The sequence below is a fragment of the Nematolebias whitei genome, chromosome 18, assembly GCF_014905685.2.
Source record: "Nematolebias whitei isolate Nwh7 chromosome 18, NemWhi1, whole genome shotgun sequence".
Lineage (NCBI taxonomy): Eukaryota > Metazoa > Chordata > Actinopteri > Cyprinodontiformes > Rivulidae > Nematolebias > Nematolebias whitei.
In genome coordinates this window covers 9,922,291-9,943,983 of record NC_056515.1, presented here as the reverse complement: position 1 = coordinate 9,943,983, position 21,693 = coordinate 9,922,291, and the positions used below count along the sequence as shown (strand labels likewise).

The following is a 21,693-nucleotide window of genomic DNA, read 5'->3' as shown; positions in this document are numbered from 1 at the left end:
GTGTGTGTGTGTGTGTGTGTGTGTGTGTGTGTGTGTGTGTGTGTGTGATGGTGTGTGTGTGTGTGTTTGTGTGTATGTGTGTGTGTGGTATTCAGACTCACTCTGATAATGCAGCTGGAAGGTGCCTATGCTTCCCTCCAGCACTGAGCCGTAGTAGACAGACAGAATGTTGGTGGGACTGCGGATCACCTGACCTTCCACCAGCAGCGTGTGATTGGCCAGTACCAGCAATGCACCTTGCTCATCTACACCTCTGATGGACAGTTGCTCACCATCTGACAGGTTCACACTCTTCACCTGTACACAAGTTCATGGGAGAAAATGAAGATATCTGTGAGGGGCTGATGGTTTGAGCCACTTTGGGCACCTCACATATGAGGCAGCAAGCAAACTCCACCAAGAAAGTTAAGGTGAACCTACAACCTCTTTCCTGTGAGGTGACAGCACTGTGCCAACCCTGTTTGACAGAACCTCAGTTCCAAAATGACCAGAGTTGCCATGATCACCACTCTCTGCCACCTGCCACGCCTACTTATCCACCTGCACGCTCTATTAACGAGCTCCATCCACACCAAGTCCTCTGCCAGATTATCAAACCATTACTGGTACTAGATGTCCAGCGCTTCATTAATGTTCAAGCCTGATTCTCTTTTCTTGACCTCATGCCCGTCTCTTGGATTCACCACCCTGCCTGCTCCATGTCTGGTTTTGTTCTACTCTTCTTACCTGGTAATGACTACCCTTTTTGCTCTTTGGATATTGGACTAAGGATTACCCTCTGGATTTATTCTTGGACCTCAGACTCCCTGTGCTTGACCCCTGCTTCGCTTTTCGGACCACGACTTAAGATTTCCCCCTTGTCATAACTATTCACAGCATTAAAGGCCTCCCTCTGCAACTGCTCTCTCTGAGAAGGTTAGTGGCTGTTTTCTGTTTTCAAGCAAACTTCCTGAAAGATTCAGCCTACTAACGATTGTATCTCTGCAGACCTGTTCCTGTGACTAGATCCAGACTCCCACCAGCAGCGTCAAAACAATAAATTTGTTTTACCGTTCTTGTTGTCTGCCTGAACTTGAATCCAAAAACAAGGTTCTTGTCAAAGTATCTCTTTAAGTGTTTGCTGAGCATACAGAAGTGTGCTCTACAGCACCAAACTGGAGCTAAGATTAGAGTTGCATTAGGGCCCAAAAAGTCCGACCTAATCTTGTGCCAGCCCATAGCCATCATTTCCGAATCCCACCCAACCCAACAAATTAACAGTAGTTACAGGTCCGAAACCAGACCCCCCCCCCCCCACAACATTTTTAATTAAGCTTTGACTACTTATTTAATTATTAACGGCCGGTGGATGTGCACTGCTGAATAAAAGGGGTAGAAGGTTGGCGCTGAGGAGGAGTTTGTCCTTTCATGGCCGTCAAAGCACATTAAATCCCTGCTTCTCCCTGCATTCTGCATTATTCAGACATAGACCCTGCTCTGACATGTCTGCTTTGGGATCTCACCTGTTTGGGCCATTGGCCGCACGTGTCCGCTGAGTGCAGCGGCTGAATGAACATCCATTTGAGCTTTGATAGATTGCTGCCTGGCAGTACAGTCCCATCTGAAGCTTAACTGAACTTTTTACCTCTTTCAAAGCCGGTCAGCACACGGTCAAATGGCTGCGTGCGGCTGGTGATTGTATGGCAAGCCACGTTGCCATATAATTGGATCATCAGCTGCGCTCGTCCACTGACGCAATCAAAAGCCCGACTCCGACCCGGCCCGCCCATCTAGCACATTATTATGGCCCGGCCCAACTCGAATTAGCGCCGGGCTGGGCTTCGGGCCTGGGTTAGAAATAACAACTGTAGCTAAGATGTAGGCTGTGATGCTCATTAGACATGTTCAGAAAGAAAACAGATGGACTGATAGAATGCAGAGTGGCTGTAGAACCAACAACATTGTAGTTAGTGAACAACAGATGTTGGGACTTTTCAACTTTCACCAGGAAAAATATGAAAGAAAACATAAGAAATTAAATGTTTATTTTTACACACGCAAAAAAAGAATAATTAAAACACTAGTTGGGCATCATTGCAGTATTTTCTTTCTTTCTTAGTTAAGTTAACTGTGTAACTGCTGATTAAAATGAGGTGTTATTATTGAATGCAGTATGTTTTAAAGTTAAAGTTTGAAGATGTAGCATACTTGCCATGCTCTGCTGGTAAAAGGAAACGCAGGTTCTCCCAAGCCAATTGTCAAGGTTTATTTCATATTTAGGTTTGTAGTCTGTCAAGATATTGATAATTATTCATCAACATGCAGAAATAATGAATTCTCGGGTAAAACTGAGTGAAGTCTGGAACATTTGGTCTGTTTCCTCACATGTAAAAACAAATTTGATGCACAAAATGAAATATGTTTCATTTCATTTAGAGTCAAGAGAAATCATATTTCTGTACATTTTTTACTTTAGGTCAACACCTGAAGTACCTACAAGATTATATAAACTAATCGTAGCATTTGTAGACAGCACTTTTAAACACAGAAAACACAAGCTTAGATTATTCATAACATTTTAGACATGTTTAGAAATTTTTTTTTTTTTTTTTTCAAGAGAATGACTGAAAACATTTAGATGTCAAATATGTGAAGTATTAAAGACTTTTCTCAAGTAGCATACAACAACAAACAACCTCTCTGAGTTTTGGACTGAAGTAAAAATGAAAATAAACCAAACTTTAGAAACAAAGTTCTAAATATTTACAAAGTATTGAAGAATAATTCTTGTAAAGACATTTAAGGCCAGTGACTGTTGTAAAATCAGAACCAACACGTGCCACTAGGGGGCAGAGTTCAACCTGTGTTCAGACACAGCCTCCACATGGAGATACTGCAGCATCCTAAAACCTTGAACATGTCACAGCTTCAACTCTGACCTGCTGGTGTGTGATTTCATTCTGATCTCATACCTGTAGCTCCACTCCGTAGCCGGTGTACACGGTGACTGTGTAGGTGCAGTGCAAAAAGACAGCATCGGGCAGAGGTGGGTTGTCAGAGGAGTCTATGTATCCCTCTGCATCTGTGAAATTCACCATGCAGCTAGATGCAGCTGAAGAAAAAGCAGATGAGTTCATTTGGTGTTGGCCTGATTGTTTTTCTCTGCTCTGCCTCATTATCCTTTACAGTGAACTTGATGAAAACTCAGAGGAAATCCCTGCTGCCAATAATTAAGAAGTGAAATCCCAAGGATTGTAACCACTAACACAGCACACAGACTCAGTGAGGACTCATGAGTGTTAACACAAATGTGGTATAAAAAATTACTTTCTCATTTCCTCCAAGATTTTTCAAAAGATCTGCATTAATCAGAACCTTTATTACTTTGTTTTCTCTTGATGTTTTCTCCCTTGTACTGCATATCAAGCCTAATAATTGTTTTAATTTCTGTGTACTTTGGCGAATAACGTTTAATTTTCTTCAAGTGAAAAAGCTGTTTTGATAAGTTCTTTCATGATGTTGATATTTTTTACCCTAATTTCTAAACTGAAGTACAGAAGTCAAATTCAGATGAACTTTAAGCATCAAAAGTATTTTGAACTTTAAGCATCAAAAGTATTTTGATGCTTAAAGTATTTTGTCCAGAGTATTTTGACTCTCAGAGGAGTCAACGAGGGAGACTCCAGAAATGATCTTGGCACCATCAAACTGGTTGGTCCACTATGTGAGTGTGCTGCCTGTGGGACTGAGTTTGTTGTGGCACCTCAGACTGATGAAGTCCTTTGGATGAAGGACGAAACGTTTCAACACAAAGAAACTGCCCAGAGGACCTGACTTAACTTTGTTGGCATCAAAAGTATTATTTTCAGCAGATATTGGTAATCTGCAGCTACTCCAAATGTTAACCAGCTGTATTAAGGGGAGAAACTTTTTTTGCTTTGCCTTTTGGTGGTAAAAGATGATGAATACAAAGAAGACAAACAGTCTAAACTAGTCACAAAAGAAAAGGCAAAACTAAGTCTCTCCTAGGGTGATGATCATTTTAAAATCTCATCCCAAACATCATTTTCCCTGTAAATCCTCAAACAAGAGGGATATTCTTGTTGATAATAATAAAAATTAATCACAGCCTTTTATCTAAATTGTTAAACTGTTGTTTCAACTTGAACCCAATTCAACTAACAATTGGAAAACACAAAAACAGCAACAACTCAGTCATTTTTACTGTTGTGCTACAGTTTGGCACACTTGTAGCTGAGTTATCCACATTACATATACTTTAAATGCTACTCATTGCACAAGACCTTTGAACCATTTCCATTTTGGCAACAATGAATGCAGCACACCAAATGAAATATTATATTTATAAAAATTTGTTTCAAGACACACAAGAGACACAGGGGCAGCTGCGGCTGAGTGGGGCGGCTGTGGCTGAGTGGTTAGAGCAGTTGTCCTCCAATGCAAGAGTTGGGGGTTCAAATCCACCAGCAGTCACATGCCGAAGTGTCCCTGGGCAAGACACTGAACCCCTCATAGCCTCCGATGTGTGTCCCATCAGTGTTTGAATGTGATAAAGCTCTGATTAGTCTCTTTAGAATGATTTGTTCAATTAGCTTTGTAGAGATCTAGTAGAGTGCTGTGTGGATGGGTAAATGAGGACACAGATTGTAGTGTAAAGCGTTTTGAGTATCTTGAAATAAGATAGAAAGGCGCTATATAAGTACAGTCCATTTACCATTTACAAAGACATATGCATACCGTACTTCTTTTAAGAACAAAGCTTCTACGAACACATTTAGTTTCAGTTAAACAAAGATTGAAATGTTGATTCAACATCTACAGGTACCTGGTGAGGGTATTTCAGTGTCTGTGTCCACGTCCAGCACGGTGCTCGCAGTTGTGATCTCAGCTTCTGGCTCCGGCGTGTGAGCCCGTGTGTGTGGCAGCTCAGACGGTGAGTCTGTGGATGGAGGTTGACTTGGTTGGCTGCCTTGGCTTGACCCTTTAGCCAATTCTAGGAACTTTACCCTTGTCAGAATTTTTTTGCTCTGATGCTCCAAAGCATGACTTTCATAAAGGGAGCTGACACTGAGTCCTCGGCCCAGAAGAGGGAGCAGATTCTGGGGCAGAGCCAAGGGGAGAGTCTCTACTTTTCTGGATACAAGTCGTCCTTTTTGAGCCAGCACAGAGTGTAGCAAACCTCCTGCTGAGACACTGGCACTGCTGCCCTTCGTACTGCCATCCCTCGTGTTACTTTGTGGCACCACCAAAGACTGTGCTGAGGGGGAGACTTCTTTCTCTGAGGAAGGAAAGCAAGAGATACATGTCACAGGTGGAAAACAAACAAAAGACCAAGCTTGCATTTCCTGCAAAAACCTTTTGTTGCTACAACTTGCTAAGAAACTGAAACTGAGTTCAAACTAAAAGTAGAACACCAGCCAAACACCAAAAATAGCAAAACACTGTAAACTTTGCAAAAGGTTGATTAAAAGCTAAATAATTAAAAGGAGAGCTAAAACTAAAAACAACAACAACAACAACAACAATAGAATAGTTAAAAACTCTAAGTAAAGCAGATGTGTTAAAAACAAAAAGCTTGTCAAAAACTAAAAATAGTAAAAGTATAGCTAAAAGGTAAATGTGAGAAGTTTAAAAATTAAGCTAGAAAAGTTTAAAAATGTTAATTAGAAGCTAAATGAGCAGCTAGATATTATAAAGTAGCAAATGACAAGCTAAAAGCTAACAGTAGCAAAAGGCTGGCTAAAACCTAAAAATATCAAAAAGCTAAACGTACCACAACAATACCTTAGAGCTAAAATTAGCAAAAAGTCTGGCTAAAAGCTAAACGTAACAAAACGTTAAAAGTAGTAGAAGACAAAAATAGAGCAAGCATGCTGAAGCTGATTTCGAAGAGAACATTTCTGAAGGAATTCAACAGACCTCAGTTTATTGCTACATAATATTTGTCAATATTTTTAATTATTTAAAAACTATTAAAGTTGCAAAAATCAAAGCCATAGCTCTCATCTCCTGAAAGAGTTGAATATTTTCATGACTGGCTACAATAGCACAAAGTATGCCAAGGTAGTGAGATAAACAATGTACAGCAAAATTAAAACAGGAGAACAGTGTTGTGATTCCAAAATCAGCCTTCACTGAAGACGAAACTAAACATTGTTGTTTCCAGATGGTTCTGTCCTGTTCTGATGGTCTGTACAGAGATGATCTACACTGTGCAGCCACAGTCCAGCTGAGCTTACCTCAGTGTTTCTAAAAAAGTTAAATCTGGTCCTCTGGACATTCAAAAAAACAAAAAAAACAAAGCAAAACAACAAAAAAAATGTAGAAACGTTTCGTCTCTCATCCGAGAGACTTCCTCAGTCTGAGGTGCTGTATTCAGCTCAGTCTCTTAAATAGCACCTTTTCTGAGTGGATCAACCAGTTTTGCTGCTGACAACCAAAACCAGCTGATCACATGCTCAAGAAGGACCATCAGCCTAACAATGGATCATTAGCACACTGATGGCTGTTTACTATTCACAGAGGGCTGAGTGATACTTGCAATCACAGCATTGTAAGAGGGGGACAATTGAACACGTAGGCCTCCACCCCTGTTTAACGATGGACGATTTCTTTTCACAAAGATGGCCTCCTTTACTCCTCTCTCAAACCATCCATTACCTGGATTATTGAGCATGCATCAGGATATTACCTCAGTATTCAACACACAAAATATGGATCATGCACACATCAACACCAACAGAGGATTGTGCAGAAACAAGGCAGTTAGGCATGACAGGAATTAAGCAAAGAAGAGGGAATTGTGTAAAAAGAAGAAATGCAACGACAGGCAAAACGTTCTGTTGTGCATTTTAAAATGCCATCTCCTGCAGCTTAGTTCAGAACAGCACACAGCAGCACTTACACACACTGTGTGCACATTTGTACCTATACTCACATCTTCCTTCCCAACACCACAGGCAGCCACATTTCAGCTGAGAAAATAACCTTAAGTGCCGGATTTTCCCGTCATTTAAAAACTTCTCAAAGAGAAACATGAAAAGCTGGAGGAACATTGTCATCAGTTAACTGGACAGAAAAACAGATACCCCCTGTGCTGTCAAAGAGGCAGGAGGTTTTTGTGTTTCGCTAAGACTGATCCCAAACACTTATTCTGAGCACTAACAGAACGCACAATATCTTTGTTTAAAGTGTTGCTATGTGGGATCAACTCTGTCTGTTAGCAAATTATCTCATGAACCACTGGACAGACTTCAGAAAGTAATCATCGGATGAACATCCACAAGTTTGGAGTCAGTCGAGTTCAAATTGGCTACCACAGCTAAGTGACATTTAAAATACAAAAAAGGTTATAACTCAGTGAAGTTTACAGTTATTGAGCTAAAATGTGATGGGTCGTAGGCGAGTCATACACAACACATACTCTAAAGGTGTTTTTTTGAATTAGTTTGTCCATGATGTTCTTTTCAAGCTTAGACTAAAATGACTAGCTCAATCTTTTCTTGATAAAAGACGATCTAAGTTTAACAATCGATGTCTCCCATCGCTGAGGAATTTGATTAGTGAATGTTTTCAGTTTGTGAGATGAATGCTTTTTCTGTGCTGGAATTGAACAGGAAACAAGTAAACTTTCATGATTTTGCTGTTACATATTCAAGTCGGTAGGAGTTAGACTGTGTATGAGGATGGAGGAAGGTTTTTTCTTTCTGTTTTTTTTTTTTTTTTACTTTTTCTTGTCCATGTGGTGATATTGCCCCTAGTGGTGTGTCTCTGTCCTGTCTCTGTCCTGTTTCCTCTCATGTGATTTCCCTTTTCCCACACCTGTGAGCCTGACAGGTGTTTTGTGTTTTGTCCTCATCAGTGTTTGTATATAAGTCTGTGTCTTAGTGTTATTCCTTGTCTGGGCATCATCTTGTATTCTCCTGGTAATCCTCCTGAGTCCCTAGTGTTTTCCTGAGTGCCTCCTTGTGATTTTCTACGTGTAAGTTTTGCTGCCTCGACAGCTGTTTATTTTTGTGTTATTAAAAGTGTTTTCTTATTTTACCACCGAGTCTACCGAGTCCTGCCTGCATCCTTGGGTTCTACCTTTAAAAAACATCCATCACGACAGTATGCCCAGACCACAACGAGAAGGTGGATGTGCTGTGCAGGCGGATGACTTGGGCCTAATACCGGGCCCAAGAAGCAGCTCGGACGACCCGGTGGGAGCAGGCGCGGATGGAGGAGCCTGTCATCCGATGGGGCGGGTTACGGACCGAACCCGTCCAGAGACAAGGTCACCGCAGCCCGGAGGTTGAGATCCTGCTGTCACCTCTTCTGGTGGAGGAAGGGGAAATGAGGTCTCTGCTCCGGGGGAGCCACCTGGCTTTTAAACCAGCTTCTTCCTCCACCCTGCCACCCTGCAGCGGCACCTGCTGTGGTCTTCGGAGGACGACGCTGAGCTGGAGGATGAACTCTGGTGCGCTGCTGTCCTCAGCTCACGCCCCCACCGCAGGAGGAATAAGCGGCAAAGATGGGTCGGAACTCGGAACCACCGATCTCCAGCTCCAGCCTTTAACCTGCTCTCCCGCTGTGCAGCCTAAAGCACCGGGGAGAATTTCAAAGGGGGAGGAGCAGTCAATCCCCCGCTCGTCAGTGGAGCAGACGAAGGGGGTGGGGCGCAACCGAAAAGAAAGCCCATTCAGCTTCTTCCCGAGTCCTCTGTTAAATCCCTTCAGGACCAGTCATCCTTCTCAGATAAGTCATCTCCTTAATCTATTGTTTTAAATGACACACTACAAAATCTGCTTTTTTTCCGTTAAACTGAACCCGAACTATCAGAGCACTATTTATTCCCTAGCGGAAGAATTATTACTGTCTCAGCCTGCAATAATGCAGATCCCAGAGTTCCATCAATTACTCATTAACATAAGGACTTTCAAAGAACAGTTTAAACACCATTCTCTCTCCAGCCATACTGTGCCACACCAGAACCCACACGAACCTCCTGCTCCTTGTGTCTCAGAGAGGGTCCAGGAGGTCACCTCTCACACGTCCTCCAGTGCTTCAGTAGGGGTAGGACCCGACGCCCCAACTCCTTCCTATGCTTTGGTGGGGGGCTAGTCCCAATACCCAATTCTCCAGTGCTTCAGTGGGGGTAGGACCCGGCGCCCCACCTCCTTCCTATGCTTCGGTGGGGGCTGGCCCCAATGCCCCATCTTTCTGTGCCTCTGTGGGGACTGGTTCTGACACCCCATTTGTTGGGATCTCTATAATGGTGGGTCCTGACACCTCGTATCGCACCAAGCCTCCAGTGGGCCCCAAGCCTCCAGTGGGCCCCAAGCCTCCATCACCTGCTGCTGCAGTCCCATCTCTGGTTCCTAGTTCTGCTGCTGCAGTACCGTCTCTGGTTCCTGGTTCTGCTGCGGCAGTCCCGTCTCTGGTTCCTGGTTCTGCTGCTGCAGTCCCACCTCTGGTTCCTGGTTCCGCCTCCAAGATGGCCGCGCTCAGAGCAGATGCAGCTTCACAGGCTCCCGGTACCATCCCAGTTTTTAGAAGTTTTGATATTGACTCTGTGCCTGACTCTGCGCGATTTATGCGTGTGAACTATAGCCGAACCGAACTGATGAGAATAGGAGCGGATTTGCCACGAAATATAGCAGAAATCAGCAACAAACTCAAAGCTACGCTCGGCAGAATGCAGATCTTAAAGTCATATACCTGGAAGCTGCAGCAGAGGCGTTCCAGCGGGCAGAAGAGGAAGCGCTGCTCCCGGCTTAAGAGGAGAGGATGCCGGGCGGGGGTTATGGTGAGGCTACGAGCTAACGCTAAAGCCGGTAAACTCCCCATGCCGTCTCTCTTTCTGTCGAATGTCCGCTCGTTGGACAACAAGATGGATTTACTTCGTCTGAGAGCGGGCGCCTCAGAAGAGATGAAGAAGTGTGCAGTACTTTGCCTCACGGAAACGTGGATTACAAGTGAAACGCCGGACTCAGTCTTCCAGCTGGATGACAGACTTTTATTTCGAGCGGACCGCTGCAGCGAGCTAACGGGGAAATCACGGGGGGGCGGAGTATGCATTTACGTGAGTAAAAGTTGGTCCACGAACTGTACTGTTGTAAATAGCTCATGCTCGAAGGCTTTGGAGCAAATAACAGTGAAATGTCGGCCACATTATCTACCCCGAGAGTTCACGGTGACTTTCATCTCTGTCGTTTACATTCCTCCGGACGCTAATGCTAATGAATCACTGCAGGAGCTTCATGATATCATCAGCTCGCTGCAGAACAAACACCCCGAGGCTCTTTACGTTGTAGCCGGAGACTTTAACCACGTGAATCTAAAGGACTGTCTCCCAAGCTTTAATCAGCATGTGACGATTCCGACACGTGGAGACCGCACGCTGGACCGTGTTTACACGAACGTAAAAGATGCATACAAAGCCGAACCCCGCCCCCACCTAGGACTGTCAGACCACATCTCAATCTTCCTGGCTCCTGCTTACATGCCCCCGCTGAGACGCTCCAGACCGGTACAAAAGAAAGTTAAATGCTGGATCCAGGACAGTGGCCCCATACTGAGAGATTGTTTTGATCGAACAGACTGGCAGGTTTTCAGAGAAGCTGCTGAAAATGGAGGTTCACTTGATCTTGACCAATACACATCCTCAGTACTGGGTTACATTAGTACATGTACTGACACCGTCTCCACTATCAGAAATGTTAAAAGCTACCCAAACAGAAAACCTTGGCTGAATGCAGAGGTGCGTACCCTGCTGGAAGCCAGGAACACTGCCTTCAGGTCTGGAAACTCAGAGGAGCTGAGTAGGACAAGAAAAGAGCTGGTTGCTGGTATTAAGAGGGCCAAGGCCACATATGCAAAGAGGATCGAGGGTCAATTCATCTCACAAGACCCTCGGAGCATGTGGAGGGGCATTAAGTGCATAACAGATTATAAAGGAAGGAGTGAACAATGCCCCAAAGACCCATCTCTGCCTGATGCCCTCAACAAGTTCTATGCACGCTTTGAAGACCCGAACAGACCACCCAGCACCAGACTCACCTCGCCACCGGATGAAGAGCATCTCAGCGTGACCTCAGCAGAAGTAAGGAGTACCTTCAGGAGGATTAATCCGCACAAAGCAACTGGCCCAGACAACATCCCCGGAAAAGTGTTGAAGGAATGTGCTGATCAGCTCTGTGAGGTGCTGGCAGACATCTTTAACACCTCACTTACCCTGGAGACAGTTCCCACCTGCCTGAAGACTGCCACCATCATCCCAGTCCCAAAAAGCTCTACAGTGACTGGTCTGAATGACTATCGGCCAGTGGCCCTCACCCCGATAGTCGCTAAATGCTTTGAAAAACTGGTCATGACTCACATCAAAACAACCATCAACATCAACGAGGACCCTCATCAGTACGCATACCGTGAGAACCGATCAACAGAGGATGCAATCTCCTCTGTGGTCCACACTGCACTCAACCGCCTGGAGCAGAAAAACTCTTACGTCCGTATGCTCTTTGTGGACATCACATCCGCCTTCAACACCATGATCCCCCAAACCCTGATGGACAAACTATCCACACTAGGACTAAGCCCCTCCATCTGCAACTGGGTACTAGACTTTTTAACAAACAGACCACAGTTAGTGAGGATCCACAACCTCTCCTCCTCCACCATAACCCTCAGCACTGGCTCTCCTAAGGGATGTGTGTTGAGCCCCCTTCTGTTTACTCTGCTCACATATGATTGTGCAGCTACCCATCCAGGCTGTCACATTGTAAAGTTTGCAGATGATACAGCAGTGGTGGGATGCATCACAAACAATGATGAGTCCAGCTACAGGCAAGAGGTGGAACACCTGGAGAGCTGGTGCAGAAAGAATAACCTTCACATCAATGTGAAGACAAAGGAGATGATTGTGGACTTCAGAAGGAACAAAAACATCTACACCCCCCTGAACATAAGAGGATCTGCGGTGGAAGTGGTCTCCAGCTACAAGTACTTGGGTGTACACATGAATGACAACCTCAGCTGGAGCAACAACACCACCAGCCTGATCAAGAAAGCTCATCAGAGACTCTACTTCCTCAGACGGCTGAGGCGAGCTGGTCTGGGAAGCTCAGTCCTCACCTCCTTCTACAGGTGTGCAGTGGAGAGCATCCTGTGCTCCAGCATCAACGTGTGGCATGGAGGCTGCACAGCTGCAGAAAGAAAAGCTTTGCAGAGAGTGGTGAAGGCTGCACAGAAATCTGTTGGAATCAGTCTTCCCACCATCACAGACATCTACACCTCCAGATGCAGGAAGAGGGCCACCTGCATCATGAAGGACCCCACCCACCCAGCACACACACTTTTTGCCCCACTCCCCTCAGGAAGGAGGTTAAGGAGCATTAAGTGTAGAACCACTAGACTGAGGAACAGCTTCTACCCTGAGGCTGTTAGACTCATGAATCTCTAACTAGAATAATCACTGTGAAAAACCATATCATGTTGCTGCTGATCTGTTTCATGTTGCTGCTGATCTGTTTCAATGTTGATGTGTTCATGCATGCACATCTGCTCACAGACTCATGTTCATGTTTGTGCTGATGTTCAATGTTTTATGTTATGAGTGCTTAGTGTATATTTAGTTGATGTTTTTCTTAGTTCATATTTAGATGTTACTGTTTTTCTTAGACATTTTATTGTTGGATGTAACTGGGACCCTGTGTACATAATTTCGCTCCACCACATGTACTACATGAGGTGCGAATGACAATAAAGAAACTCTGACTCTGATTCTGCTGCTGCAGTCCTATCTCTGGTTCCTGGTTCATCTGCTGCAGTCCCGTTTCTGGTTCCTGGTTCTCCTGCTGCAGCCCCGTCTCTGATTCCTGGTTCTCCTGCTGCAGCCCCGTCTCTGGTTCCTGGTTCTCCTGCTGCAGCCCCGTCTCTGGTTCCTGGTTCTCCAGCTGCAGCCCCTTCTCTGGTCCCTGTTCCTGGTTCTCCAGCTGCAGGCCCTTCTCTGGTCCCAGTTCCTGGTTCTCCAGCTGCAGCCCCTTCTCTGGTCCCTGTTCCTGGTTCTCCAGCTGCAGCCCCTTCTCTGGTCCCCGTTCTTGGTACTCCAGCTGCAGCCCCTTCTCTGGTCTCCGTTCCTGGTTCTCCAGCTGTAGTCCTAGTACCCGACTCTCCTGCTGCAGTCCTGACTCCAGCACCTGCTGCAGATCTGGTTCCCAGCTCGTCTCTCGAGGTCCTCGCTTCTGGCCCTTTGGCTGAGGTCCTCGCTCCCGGCTCACCTGAGGTCCACGCTCCCGACTCTTCTTCAACTGAGGTCTTCGTCCCTGGCCCGACTGCAGAAGATCCCGGCCAGCCTGTGACCTTCAGCTCACGTCTCCTGTCTCGAGGGGGTCCTGGAAGACGCCCTTCACGCCGCCTGTCTCGCGGGGGTCCTGGAGGACGCCCCTCACGCCACCCACCTGAACGTTGGTCCTGTACTGGACGGCCTCCCGGCCTCCCACCTGAACGTTGGTCCTGTACTGGACGACCTCCCGGCCGCCCCCCTGACCTGCTCTGGCCCGTCGGACGACCTCCCAGCTGCCCCCTGACCTGCTCTGAGCCAGTGGATGGTCTCCTGACCGTCCACCTTGACTGTGGTTGGGGTTCCTGTTTTTGTGTTTAGCTACCCATGTTTTCCTGTCGGTTTTTTGTTCTTCTGGTCCCGTGTGTTTCTCTGTCTTGGTTTGTTCCACCTCCCACCCAAGTTGGATGTAGCTTGTCCTTGGGATGTCTGGAGCCATCCCTTGAGTGGGGGGTACTGTGAGGTTTTGGTTCTGTCTGTTTCCTCATGTTTCCAACACTTAGTGTTTTCCCTTGTGTCTCACCTGTGTCTAATGTTAATCACTGCAGGTGTCTGTCATTTTCTTAATCAGTGTGTGTGTATATATTCAGTTCACTGGTGTCTTGTCTTTGGCTCGGGATTATCCTTCCATTGTGTCGTGTTCAGCCTTTTGTCCTGTCAGCCCTGATCTGCCTGTTTCCAGTTTTGTGAGTAGCTGCCCTGTCAGCATTTTGATTTTGTTTTGTTTAATAAATATATTTTTATTATTCCTCGAGCGTCCTCGTCATCCTCCTGCACGTGGGTTCAAACACTCCTGACGGCCGAACATGACAGTTCAAGGCAGCACAGAGTAACATATTGGCCACCATAGATCAATCTTTGGTCACCTCAAAGGCCACTCTAATTATTTGAGGAAATTATACTTTTAAGCAAAATAAAAAGTAGAAAGCAGCTTCCTTGAATGATACAGGTGGTCATTTTACATACCGTATTTTTCAGCCTATATACTGTAAGTCATGGTTCTTTGCATAATTTACATGCCCCGTGACTTATACACCGAAGCAACGTATTTATGGATTTTTCCCATATTTATAAACCAATTTTTGGCTGAGATATGATCGTTTTCATTAGTTCTGACTGAAAATATTGAACACTACTATTTTCAGCCGCTAGATGGCATTCGAGTAGTATGGCATGCCATTGTGTCATGTAATAGGTAAAAGTGGCTATTAGTGACACAATCAGCTTGCCATAACTTGCCACCTTCGTCCAGCTCGCCTGGAGCAACCGTCAAACCAGCTTCATTTCTCTGCGCCACCCTGGTGAAATGCAGCTGATTTGACCATTGAAGTGCATTTATCAAGTAAAAGTTCAACAGAGACACACTTTTACTATAATGTTGAGCAAACTCCCACGGCCGCCATTTGGCAGCCAATCAATTTTTGACACAACACCAGCCCACATTTCTGGGTTGTCAGCGGTGACGCGTAAAAAACGTGACACGTGAGCAGTGATGCATAATAGATGCGACCTATACGGCGGTGCGACGTGTACGGCGGAAAATACAGTATACAAAATATACTGTATGTGTGATGGGAATCTTTGATTTTGATGTGGTAAACCAATTGTTGTACCTTTCTTACACCTAGATGCAGCCACAGCCAAAATGAAAGTTGGCACACTGCTTAGTTGGAAGTTATTCAGCTTACAAGAGGGACGGACATGCACGGCAGCAGCCCTCCAGAATTTTAATGTGGCAACCTAACTTTTTACAGGGACCTATTTTACACTTTGATGCAGCCATGAGCTAAAAAAGAAGTCAGCACTTTTCTTATTTTTCAAGTTATCCAACTCACAAGGCTTAATATAAATATATGGTGGTGGTCATTTTGGATTTTGAGGTGGCAACCTAATTCTAGAAAGTAACTTTCTAACGCCTAGATGCAGATGGAAGTCGGTCCTTCACATATTTTTTAACTAATCATGCTCATGACACGTACGGATGCACAACCTGACAGGATGGATGGACGTAGGGTATTTCCAGTTCCCCCATTTTGCTCCTCAACCGTGGACAAAAACTCATCAGTGGGTGAAATGCATTCCTTCAACTAATGCTAAGCTTGTAATTGATTTATTTCAAGTCACTCATTTCTCCAGGTTTGAATGACTATAGAAGTTACAACTGCAATAATTATAAAAACACCAATTATGTGCTCAAATTTTAATTTATTGAATTAATTGTGGGCTGCCCCATATCTGCACTGGGTCAAAGTGATACATAAAGGCTCACATGTTGAACTGGACAGTAGCCCAAGTGTTCCTGATCTTTGTTGTCTGAGCTGGGCCTTGATGTGATAGAAGTGAGGAATACAACATTTTTAGATGTGTTACTGACATAAAGTTTTAAACTATCTTTTTGTTTAGTTAAAAATGGTACAATTTCTCAGTTTCAACATTGGATGTGTACTATGCTTCATTGTGAATAATATGGGTCTGAAATTTGCAAATCATTGCATTCTATTTCCTTCTTACATCTTACACAATGTTCTAACTTTGTCTAAATTTGTGTTGGATGTTTACAATGCTGCAAGTATAATGTAAAATCCACATTAAATCCAAACTTGTGCAACTAATTCTGGATTTTAACATCTATTTTAGGTTGTGTGTTGTATAATCATCCCACCTTGATAAAAGAACGGCTGTTACTCTAGCGTCAGTGTTTTTGACAGAACTGTGTACGGTAAATCATTTCTGCACACTAAGCTGTACAAGAATGAGCTGCCAACTCCTGCAGCCGTGTACAAAGTGATTTATCACATCTTTTGTAGGACATGAGCTGTTATTATCTGCTTCAAAGTCTCAATGTGAGACGTTACTTTTGATGAGTGTGCTGTCCCGCACAATGCTAGCTGAGTCCATTGCTGTCAGTCCCCTGGTTAAGAAAGTATCTCATTTAAAACAAGCGTAAACAGCAGTTTTAAAGCATCAATCACACTTGAGTACTACATCTCCTTTTTAAGTACTTAGATTTAGATTACTAAAAGCTGTAAAGGTACTTGAACCATCTTCTTTCATACCTTTACTGCCGACCCTGCCACGGCTAAATGCTTCACAGTAAATGCTGTTCAGACAGTAAAGCTTTAACGACAGCCTTTATACTCCATGAGAATGAGAAAATGGAATGTCTGATGATTTTTCATTAAGACAGGCTTGTTATTGAGTAAATGATGTATTCTTGGTTCATCACATAATTTGATAAATTTTGTTCTTTGGTAGTTGGCTAAAATGTTGAATTAAGCCCTGGCAGGCACAAAATATTTAAAAGTTTAACATTTGGGGTTTTGTTTGGTAAAACTGAGTCATCCTCAACATATGGAGGTTTAAATATTTTTCTAAACACCCACAATATATATTTTTTAATTGTACCAGAAAACTGTTCTTTGATTTTTAGCTTGAGCAAAAATAAAATAAAATAAAACAAAAAACTTGTATTAGTCACTAAAACAAATGAAAGACTATAATAATGAATACTGTTTATTGATTGGTACAAATTTTCTCTCATCTTTATAATTTGAAAAAACAAAAACTTTGCAGTGGTCTCACTTAAATATCAGCTTATTTGTGACTTCAAAGTAATAATTCTCAGTCAGGTCATCTGGACCGTTTTGTTTTTATAGATGTTGTGACTCAAGGTACCCAGTTTGTAACGAGATCCAAAACGACACAAGACTCGAGCTGGAAAATGAACAGTGTTATTTATTTACAGTGGTTCTTATATACACATGTACACGTTGGTGACTGGAACCCCTGGAAGAGGAAAGACACGGTTAGGATGGCCAGGCAAAGAGAGCAGTACAGGAAATTGATTGTGTTGTCTTGTTTCCTCCTTACAGGTGGATTGGCAGAGAAACTCTGAATATCCAAGGCTTCCAGAGAGGTCCAATTCAACATGCAGTTCAAGGCAGGTAAGTGGCTGGAGGGCAAAGCGCAGGGAACGAGATATAGGACCAAAGGCGAAACAGTAATGGATCCAAGCGACAGGATGACTGTAGGCACACAAAAACAAGGTAAGTCTTTTCATTAAACTCTAGTAATACTGGCTAGAAGCATAAATACCAAAAGAGGAATCAATGCTCCAGCGAAGAGTAGAGCTTGACTGCAGCCTTATGTAGAGTGGGAGCTCATCAGGTAGACGACCGTCAGCTGTGGGTTATCAGCAGCCATCTTGGGGCTGCAGCAAGTGCTACTCTTACAATAGAGACTTTTCACCCTTTATCCAGAGAACTTCATCAGTCTGAGGAGCTCCAAGTAAAATGTTTCCCCACCAAGCAGTAAACTTCTCAAGTGGACCAACCAGTTTGCTGGAGATAAGATGGTTTCTGGGGGCCGTCCTGTCCCCCGTCGACTCCTCCCAGGCAGGCAGCCACAGCCAAAGTGGTTCAAGACATCAAAGTTCATGCTCAATCATCCAGGTACCAAATCCAATAATTCTCAGTCAGGTCATCTGGACAGTTTTGTTTCTATAGAGATGTACCTGGATGATTGAAGTCAACAAAGTTCATGCTCAAAGTAATTTGGGAAAATTCTGGTAGGTTTTCAAAATATCCGTCGCTGAGGGATTGGAATAGTGAATATTTCTAGTTTTCGAGATGAGGATATGGACTGTACTTATATAGCGCCTTTCTATCTTATTTCAAGATACTCAATGCGCTTTACACTACAATTTGTGTCCTCATTTACCCATTCATACAGCACTCTACTAAAGCTCTACAAAGTTAAATGAACAAATCATTCTAAAGAGACTAATCAGTGCTTTATCACATTCAAACACCGATGGAACACACATCGGAGGCTATGAGGGGTTCAGTGTCTTGCCCAGGGACACTTCAGCATGTGACTGCTGGTGGATTCGAACCCCCAACTCTCGCATTGGAGAACGACTGCTCTAACCACTCAGCCACAGCCACCCCTTCAGGATCTCAATCAATTTTTGATAGGGGAATTTTTAGCTAGACACAAAAATGGAAGTTGGCACATTACTTGTTTATCATACTATTCCACTCACAATATTTACATATATCATATATAAATACATTTATGGTTGCAGCCATCTTGATTTTTTTTTTTTTAACATCTAGGTGTAGCCACACAGCAAAATGGAAGTTGAGCGCTGACTTATTTTTCAAATTATTATGCTCACAACACAAACAGACATTTATGGCAGCAGCCATCTTAGATTTTGACTTAGCAACCCAAAATGTGAAAAGGGCCTTTCTTGTGCCTATGCAGCCACACACCAAAACAGAAGTCAGCATGTTGCTTATTTTTCAAGTTATCCATCTTACAATGTTTACATGTATACATGTAAGTTATCATATTCACAACATGTACAAAAGGACAGCTGGTATTTCTAATTCCCCCCTCTTTGCGTTGCGACTGGGAAAAATACGATCCTGACCCAACAACCCTTCTCATATCCAGCTCCATCCCACTGTCAGGCTGCACCTAAGTTTTTAACACAATAGCAGTTTTGTGGCTTTGTTTGCTTTATTGTGTTGAGAGAACTTTTTTTTTGTTTAAGCCTTCGGTGTCGTACAGTCTGTGTCCTTGATTGGTCTCCTGTGTACCTGCATTTGCATTCATCGCGTCTTGTTTTCTTGTTGCAGCCATCCCAATTAACTTATTTATAGTATGGGGGTCACCATTGAACTATCCTAAAAATGTTTAATGAGAGAGGCACATGGATACAAACGGAACAATGTGGAAAAGGTGTTGGGCAAAAATAAGATCAGTTTTAAAATAGTGTCTAATAATGTTTTTGCTTATGTTTGTGCATTTGCGAGTTTTGTTAGTACTGTATATCTTATGATTGGATTTCAATAAAACTTTCAAAAATTAAATATTGAATGTAAAAATATGCTTGACCAGTTTCTCAGTCATCCAGGATATGTTAAATCCAAAAATAAAGTAAAAAAAAAAAAAAACTAAACAACTGGACTATTTTGGAGCTGATGACATGTTGCTTCCCATCTGGGAGGCTTTATCAATAAAATAAAATAAAAAGTCTGGTGTGTGGATTTCCAAGTTTTATATGAAAGCGTGAGAAGCTTTGTCATGTTCTGAGATTCACATCTAAATTAAAATAAAATTACTCCCCCCTCACGATAAGTGTGTCGTTAGGGTCTTTGTTTGCCTGGATGACAAGAGAGAGTTATTATTAATAATAATTGGTTACCTGCATGAATTATTAATAATAAATGGTCACCTGCATGAATTAGAATGAAATTGACTGGAAAGCAGGCCTAAAGCTACACTGTAGGTTTTTGAAAGTTTGTGTTTGGTGTTCTATTCATGTGCATGTTCTTTATACATCCTACTGAGCAGAAAGAGTCCACATGTGGATGTTGTGGTGGTGGAGGGAAAGGTTTAAGCAGAGAGTGTGCAGTGTGTGTGGTAGTAGTAGTAGTAGTAGTAATAATAATAATAATAATAATAAAACATTCTATTTGAAGGCACATTTCAAATCACTCAAGGACACCGAACAAGAAATACAAAGATAAAAAACAATAAAACAATAAAAGACAGATATGAATAAAATCAAACACCATTAATGGTAGAATCCATAATGACATTGATTAAACAGAATAAGCAAGTTTGAAAAAGTGAGTTTTAAGGTTAGATTTAAATAAGGGTAGAGAATCAGAATTACGGATGTGCTGTGGAAAAGAGTTCCAGTGACGAGGGGCTTTGTGGGAGAAGTCTCTGGATCCCATGGTTGTTATGCAGGCAGGAGGTGTAACAAGAGAGATGGACAAGGAGGAGTGAAGACTTTGGGCAAGTGTTTAATAGCAAAGAAGATCAGTGAGGTACAGATGTCCCAAGTTATGGAGAGCTTTGAAAGTGAGGAGGAGAATCTAGAAGTCAATGTGATATTTTATGGGTACCAGTGAAGATGTTTAAGGGCAGGGGTGATGTGCTCCTTGAAAGTAGTTCTGGTGATGATCCAAGCAGCTGTGTTTTGGACAAGCTGAAGTTTATGGATGATTTTAAGAGGAAGACCTGAGAGGAGGGGGTTACGGTAATCTAATCAAGAGATGACTAGAGTGTTGATAAGGATGGCTGTACTGTTGGGAGTAAGAAATGAACGGAGACAATTGATTGTTCGAAGATGAAAGTATGCAGACCGAGTAATGTTAATGACATGAGATTCAAACGATAAAGTGCTATCGAAGATGTCACCCAGACCCAGACTCTTAGCTGTAGGGGAGGGAGAAACTGTGGAATCATCAACTTTAATTGTGAACCTATTACATTTGGATAAGGTAGACTTTTTTTCATTCATTCAACCTTTATTTAGACAGGTTAATCCCATTGAGCCTCGAGGACTCATTTACAAGAGAGACCTGATTTCAACAAAAAATGATGGTAAGGTAAGGCAGACTTAGTGCCAACAAGGAGGAATTCTGTTTTCTTGGAGTTCAGTTTAAGAAAGCTTTCACTAAATCATAATTTAATTTCACAGAGGTAGTCCAAAAGGAAGGATGGAGGAAGGGTGGTGTTGGGCTTGGTGGAGAAGTAGAGCTGGGTGTCGTCTGCATAGCAGTGAAAATTAATACCAAATTTTCTAAAAATGAGACCAAGAGGAAGAAGATAATTGATAAACAGGAGAGGACCAAGAGCAGAACCCTGAGGTACACCTGAAATAACTGGGGAGGACTGTGACTTGATTCAAGGATTCATTGATTTTTTTTATTGTCATACTAGCTCATATTTGCACATTTATGGTATGAAATTCAGATGAAGTTTGAAATTATTAAGTTGGACAAAGTGCTGACGGTCAGAGAGATAAGATTGAAACCAATTCAGAACGATGCCCGAAAAACCAATGAAACATAGTAGTGACAGCAGTGGTCACCAGTAGCAGACAGCAACAGTGTTGACATGGAGAGTCAGGCAGGAAGTTTTACTGTTTAAATACACCACTCAAATTGATAGGCAAAGTTTGATAGATTATGAGGAGAGTGAGATAATGTGTGAAGAGTAGTAATGCAGACGAGTTGTCTGTCTGAACTAACTCACAGGCAGTCAGGCCTTATTGCTTTGTTAAAGTATAACATACTATGTATTAATCATAGGGTTTTATGTATCAGGCCATAATAAAAAAGATCTGGTCTTTAACAGGCTCTGACAAAGTGTACAAAAAACTCATAAGAGATTCCACCACCTTTGTAGAGATGTAGTAGGGTGCTGTATGAATGTGTGTGTTGGAGGTAAATGAGGACACAGATTGTGTTGTAAAGCCTTTGAGTACCTTGATTAGCTATAAAGGCACTATATAACTAGAGTCTGTTTAATATATATATATATATATATATATATATATATATATATAT

General features: G+C 42.9%; 1 protein-coding gene across 1 annotated transcript in view; it reads right to left on the bottom strand.

The window, feature by feature from the left end:
* LOC119424635 (seizure 6-like protein) overlaps positions 1–21,693 on the bottom strand; it is a 337,403-nt gene that overhangs the window by 133,887 nt on the left and 181,823 nt on the right. The window contains exons 2-4 of the mRNA XM_037692123.1: positions 4,826–5,278; positions 2,952–3,091; positions 102–297 (exon numbers count right to left, since the gene is read on the bottom strand). Coding sequence (XP_037548051.1) covers positions 102–297; positions 2,952–3,091; positions 4,826–5,278 — 789 coding nt within the window. The remainder of the gene's footprint in view (positions 1–101; positions 298–2,951; positions 3,092–4,825; positions 5,279–21,693) is intronic.